Raw genomic sequence first — 7,500 nt, 5'->3', positions numbered from 1 at the left:
TGTCTGTCTGTCCACCAGTCTCCCTCTCAGGTTCTGGGTGAACATCCTGAAGAATCCTCAGTTTGTTTTGGACGTCCAGGTGACGGACAGCGTGGACGCCGTCCTGTCTGTCATCGCTCAGACCTTCATCGACTCCTGCACCACGTCTGAGCACAAAGTGGGACGGGTACGACCTGTCTGCCTGCCTGTCTGTCTGTCTGTCTGTCTGTCTGTCTGTCTGTCCTCTGACTGTCTGTCTACCTGCCTGTCTGTCTGTCTGTCTGTCTGTCTGTCTGTCTGCCTGTCTGTCTGTCCTCTGACTGTCTGTCTGCCTGCCTGTCTGTCTGTCTGTCTGTCTGTCTGTCTGTCTGTCCTCTGACTGTCTGTCTGCCTGCCTGTCTGTCTGTCTGTCTGTCTGTCTGTCTGTCTGTCTGTCTGCCTGTCTGTCTGTCCTCTGACTGTCTGTCTGCCTGCCTGCCTGTCTGTCTGTCTGTCTGTCTGTCTGCCTGTCTGTCCTCTGACTGTCTGTCTGTCTGTCTGTCTGTCTGTCTGTCTGTCTGTCTGTCTGCCTGTCTGTCTGTCCTCTGACTGTCTGTCTGACTGTCTGCCTGCCTGTCTGTCTGTCTGTCTGACTGTCTGTCTGTCTGTCTGTCTGCCTGCCTGTCTGTCTGCCTGCCTGTCTGTCTGTCTGTCTGCCTGTCTGTCTGCCTGTCTGTCTGTCTGCCTGTCTGTCTACTTGCTTGCCTGTCTTATCTAATGTGTGTATGAATTTAGTATGTTGCTGTATACAGGACTGCTGCCATATATATATATATATAACCTTTATAACCATATATAACTTATACAGGATATGAATCTATATATGTGTGGTTTATAGTAAGTTAATATGAAACGTGTCGTTGTGATGTGTTTCCAGGACTGGTGTCTGTTGTCATGTACAGTGTGTTATACAGTATGTGTTATACAGTATGTGTTATTGTGTTATACAGTATGTGTTATTGTGTTATACAGTATGTGTTATACAGTATGTGTTATACAGTATGTATTATACAGTATGTGTTATACAGTATGTGTTATTGTGTTATACAGTATGTGTTATTGTGTTATACAGTATGTGTTATACAGTATGTGTTATACAGTATGTATTATACAGTATGTGTTATACAGTATGTGTTATTGTGTTATACAGTATGTGTTATACAGTATGTATTATACAGTATGTGTTATACAGTATGTGTTATACAGTATGTGTTATTGTGTTATACACTATGTGTTATACAGTATGTGTTATACAGTATGTGTTATTGTGTTATACAGTATGTGTTATACAGTATGTGTTATACAGTATGTGTTATACAGTATGTTATACAGTATGTATTATACAGTATGTGTTATACAGTATGTGTTATACAGTATGTGTTATACAGTATGTTATACAGTATGTGTTATACAGTATGTGTTATACAGTATGTATTATACAGTATGTGTTATACAGTATGTTATACAGTATGTGTTATACAGTATGTGTTATACAGTATGTATTATACAGTATGTGTTATACAGTATGTATGCAGATATAGTGACTTTATAAAAAGCTTATCATTGTGTCTGCAGGACTCTCCAGTCAACAAGCTGCTGTACGCCAGAGAGATTCCCAGATACAAACAGCTGGTGGAGAGGTGAGACAGGTTTCTGTTCTGACACACTACTATACAGTTACTATAGAGATAACAGAGATAACATAGAGATAACAGTGACAACACAGAGAGAACAGGTTACATAGAGATGGCACAGAGAAAACAGTGATAACAGACATAACAGAGAGATAACAGAGTGGTAACAGAGATAAAATAGAGATAACAGAGATAACAGAAATAAAAGAGATAACAGAGATAACAACAGAGTTAGATAGAATAGAGATAACAAAGATAACATAGAGATAACAGTGACAACACAGAGAGAACAGGTTACATAGAGATGACAGAGATAACAGAGATAACATAGACATAACATAGAGTAGTACACAAGGAGGGCAAAAACCCTACAGATTGTTAGTCATACAGACCCATAAGTCTTTTGAATGTTGATCATAAACTCCTGTCCTCAATCTTAGCTACTAGATTGAGACATTATACCCAAACTAATAAACCCAGATCAAACTGGTTTTATTAGGCAAAGACATCTTATTGATAATGTGAGACGAAACATTATGGAGACATCACAGAAAGAGAACCTTTCAGTCGGAATGGTTACTTTAGATGCTGAGAAGGCCTTTGATAAGGTCTTATGGCCCTATCTTTTTGAAACATTTTTTTTTAATTGGCTGGAAGCAATGTATAAACAACCAAATGCCAGAGTCAGAGTTAATGGGACAATGTCCAACCCTTTTAAGATAGCCAAAGGGACTAGGCAGGGGGATCCGCTGTCCCCTTTGCTCTTTGTCCTGTGCATTGAACCCTTGGCAGAATATATTAGGCTAGAACAGACTAGAAGGTATTTATATAGTGGGTCAATCTCATAAATTGTCAATGTATGCGGACGATATAATCCTCTACCTATCCAAGCCTTAGAAGTCAATTCAAGAATTAATGAAAGTGATTGAAGAATATGGAACCCTCTCAGGGTATAAATTGAATATAAGTAACTCTAGCACTTTTAAGCAATGGGACGGTCTCATAGCAATATTTTTATGGAATGGTAGGAAACAGAGAATAAAAATGAAATGTCTGAAATTGCTGAAAGAATAGTGGAGATATTCCTCTAAATGCCCTACCCTTGTCCAAATACAAAAAATCAGATATTTAGAAAATAGATGGGTGATTAACACATTAAGAGTATGTAAAGAAATTGCCAGAAACAAAGACTAACTGAGGATTTAATATTGTTAAAAGAAATCGCAACTGATAATGACTTTCCACCAAACACAGTCGATCAAACCTTCAGAATATTGGCTTCTAAAGGATTATGTAAATATGGGCAAATGTTTGGGGAGAGAGAAATGAAGTCTTCTGAACAGTTATCCTCACAGTATGGACTACCTAATTCTCATTTATTTAGATACTTCCAAGTGAGAAGCCATCTTTTTAAGACATGTGAAAAGAGATCAATTCAAAACATAAACCCATTGATTTAATGTTTACTAAAGATGTATGACAGGTTGAAACCAAGTCCTTGACTAAGATTGTAAAAGTAATGCAATCCACATATGACACTCAAATAAGTCTCAATCTTAAAGATAAAAGGGAAAATGAATTACAATGTAGTATATTACCAGAAGAATGGGAGCAAATGTGCAAAAATATATATATATATAACGACTAGTTCAACATACTGGAAAGAATATGTATGGAAGACCATAATCCGTTACTTTAAGACACCACAAATTCAAAGTAAATACAAAGAAAACGTAACAGCAAGATGCTGGAGAGAATGTGGCGAGGAGATGGTAGCACACACTCATATATTCTGCTCATGTAAAACAATCAGTGGCTTTTGGGAAAATGCTATTGGAGAAATTTCAAACATTTTCAATATAAGTTTAAACAAAAACCCATTAAATTTTATTATTAGGGAAAATACCAGATGAGATCCAAAAAACTGATCTGCATTTGTTTTTAATAATAAGATTATCCATAATCAAGCAAATAACAAGGAATTGGTCTAAGGTTGATGACCTAATTAATTGTAAATGGAAAGAGCTGGTAAACTAAATTCATGCAATGGAAAAAATAACCATGAGAATCAGGAATCAAGTCCATGTTTTTGAGGAAAGATGGGGAACATGGGAGAAGTATAGAACAAAGGGTGTGCAGTAATTAGGTCTCAGTGTGAAATGGGTGAGCACATTTTGATAATAAGTTAAACTTCTCAAATAGAAACATTGTACACTGTTTATCAAGGCTGAAATGATTTATCCTCCAGTATTATATACTCTAGCTATTTGGTAACATATCCTATTATCTGCTATTATAAATAATGTATTAATGTTATAATTTAGTATTATTCTTTATTTTTATCATGTATTTTATTTATTATTATGTATTTATTCTTCTTCAATCATGTTTTACTCAGTTATTATGCTTTGTTTAAGCATTACATAAATCTGTCAAAAAATGCAAATAAAGAGATAATATAGAGATAACAGAGATAATGAGATAACACAGAGATAATAAGATAACACAGAGATGACAGAGATAACACAGAGATAATAAGATAACACAGAGATAACACAGAGATAATGAGATAACAGAGATAACACAGAGATAACACAGAGATAATGAGATAACACAGAGATAACAGAGATAACACAGAGATAATGAGATAACACAGAGATAACACAGAGATAATGAGATAACAGAGATAACACAGAGATAACACAGAGATAACACAGAGATAATGAGATAACAGAGATAACACAGAGATAATGAGATAACAGAGATAACAGAGATAACACAGAGATAACACAGAGATAATGAGATAACACAGAGATAACAGAGATAACACAGAGATAATGAGATAACACAGAGATAACACAGAGATAATGAGATAACACAGAGATAACAGAGATAATGAGATAACACAGAGATAACACAGAGATAATGAGATAACACAGAGATAACAGAGATAACACAGAGATAACAGAGATAACACAGAGATAATGAGATAACACAGAGATAACAGAGATAATGAGATAACACAGAGATAACAGAGATAATGAGATAACACAGAGATAACACAGAGATAATGAGATAACACAGAGACAATGAGATAACAGAGATAACACAGAGATAACAAGATAACAGAGATAACACAGAGATAACACAGAGTTAACACAGAGATAACAAGATAACAGAGATAACACAGAGATAACACAGAGATAATGAGATAACACAGAGATAACACAGATAACAAGATAACAGAGATAACACAGAGATAACACAGAGATAATAAGATAACAGAGATAACACAGAGATAATGAGATAACACAGAGATAACACAGAGATAATAAGATAACAGAGATAACACAGAGATAACACAGAGATAATAAGATAACAGAGATAACACAGAGATAACACAGAGATAACACAGAGATAATAAGATAACACAGAGATAACAGAGATAACACAGAGATAACAGAGATAACACAGAGATAACACAGAGATAACAGAGATAATAAGATAACAGAGATAACACAGAGATAATGAGATAACAGAGATAACACAGAGATAACACAGAGATAATGAGATAACACAGAGATAACAGAGATAATGAGATAACACAGAGATAACACAGAGATAATAAGATAACACAGAGATAATGAGATAACAGAGATAACACAGAGACAACACAGAGATAACACAGAGATAATGAGATAACACAGAGATAACAGAGATAACACAGAGATAACAGAGATAACACAGAGATAATGAGATAACACAGAGATAACACAGAGATAATGAGATAACACAGAGATAACAGAGATAACACAGAGATAATGAGATAACACAGAGATAACACAGAGACAATGAGATAACACAGAGATAATGAGATAACAGAGATAACACAGAGATAACACAGAGATAATGAGATAACACAGAGATAACAGAGATAACACAGAGATAACAGAGATAACACAGAGATAATGAGATAACACAGAGATAACAGCGATAACACAGAGATAACACAGATAACACAGAGATAACACAGAGATAATGAGATAACACAGAGATAACACAGAGACAATGAGATAACACAGAGATAACACAGAGATAACAAGATAACAGAGATAACACAGAGATAACACAGAGATAACAAGATAACAGAGATAACACAGAGATAACACAGAGATAATGAGATAACACAGAGATAACACAGAGATAACAAGATAACAGATAGAACACAGAGATAACACAGAGATAATAAGATAACAGAGATAACACAGAGATAACACAGAGATAACACAGAGATAATAAGATAACACAGAGATAACAGAGATAACACAGAGATAACAGAGATAACACAGAGATAACAGAGATAATAAGATAACACAGAGATAACACAGAGATAATGAGATAACACAGAGATAACACAGAGATAATAAGATAACAGAGATAACACAGAGATAACACAGAGATAATAAGATAACAGAGATAACACAGAGATAACACAGAGATAACACAGAGATAATAAGATAACACAGAGATAACAGAGATAACACAGAGATAACAGAGATAACAGAGATAACAGAGATAATAAGATAACAGAGATAATAAGATAACACAGAGATAACAGAGATAACACAGAGATAACAGAGATAACACAGAGATAACAGAGATAACACAGAGATAATGAGATAACACAGAGATAACACAGAGATAATGAGATAACACAGAGATAACAGAGATAACACAGAGATAATGAGATAACACAGAGATAACACAGAGACAATGAGATAACACAGAGATAATGAGATAACAGAGATAACACAGAGATAACACAGAGATAATGAGATAACACAGAGATAACAGAGATAACACAGAGATAACAGAGATAACACAGAGATAATGAGATAACACAGAGATAACAGCGATAACACAGAGATAATAAGATAACACAGAGATAACACAGAGATAATAAGATAACACAGATAACACAGAGATAACACAGAGATAATGAGATAACACAGAGATAACACAGAGACAATGAGATAACACAGAGATAACACAGAGATAACAAGATAACAGAGATAACACAGAGATAACACAGAGATAACACAGAGATAACAAGATAACAGAGATAACACAGAGATAACACAGAGATAATGAGATAACACAGAGATAACACAGAGATAACAAGATAACAGAGATAACACAGAGATAACACAGAGATAATAAGATAACACAGAGATAATGAGATAACACAGAGATAACACAGAGATAATAAGATAACAGAGATAACACAGAGATAACACAGAGATAATAAGATAACAGAGATAACACAGAGATAACACAGATAACACAGAGATAATAAGATAACACAGAGATAACAGAGATAACACAGAGATAACAGAGATAACACAGAGATAACAGAGATAATAAGATAACAGAGATAACACAGAGATAACACAGAGATAACACAGAGATAATAAGATAACACAGAGATAATGAGATAACACAGAGATAATGATAGAGCAGAGGTAACAGAGATGTTAGTATCATCTACCTACTACTATAGTTAGTAATTTGTTAGAGAGTTACATGGTCAGGTAAACACTTGTATAAACTAGGAGATTACAAAGGTATATATTATCTGTTACTGATGTGTGTGTGACTCTGTGTGTGTGTGTGTGTGTTCAGGTATTACAGTGACATCCACAGTGCTGCATCAGGCTGCTACCAGGAGATGAACTCTACTCTGACTGAACTGTCTGGGGTTAGTACACACACACACACACACACACACACACACACACACACAGTATAATCACATCTCAGTACTCTTACTCTGTCAATTTCTCTCTGT

The 7,500-nt window shown here is 35.1% G+C and overlaps 1 protein-coding gene across 1 annotated transcript in view; it reads left to right on the top strand.

The window, feature by feature from the left end:
- Positions 1 to 7,500, top strand: part of plxnb3 (plexin B3) — a 64,137-nt gene that overhangs the window by 53,884 nt on the left and 2,753 nt on the right. Inside the window, exons 37-39 of the mRNA XM_078288042.1 lie at positions 19 to 166; positions 1,594 to 1,658; positions 7,335 to 7,410. Of these exons, the coding sequence (XP_078144168.1) occupies positions 19 to 166; positions 1,594 to 1,658; positions 7,335 to 7,410 (289 nt within the window). The remainder of the gene's footprint in view (positions 1 to 18; positions 167 to 1,593; positions 1,659 to 7,334; positions 7,411 to 7,500) is intronic.

The sequence above is a fragment of the Centroberyx gerrardi genome, chromosome 14 (genome assembly GCF_048128805.1).
Source record: "Centroberyx gerrardi isolate f3 chromosome 14, fCenGer3.hap1.cur.20231027, whole genome shotgun sequence".
NCBI lineage: Eukaryota > Metazoa > Chordata > Actinopteri > Beryciformes > Berycidae > Centroberyx > Centroberyx gerrardi.
Note: the sequence above shows the minus strand (reverse complement) of the source record. Positions and strands in the feature narration are given on the sequence as shown.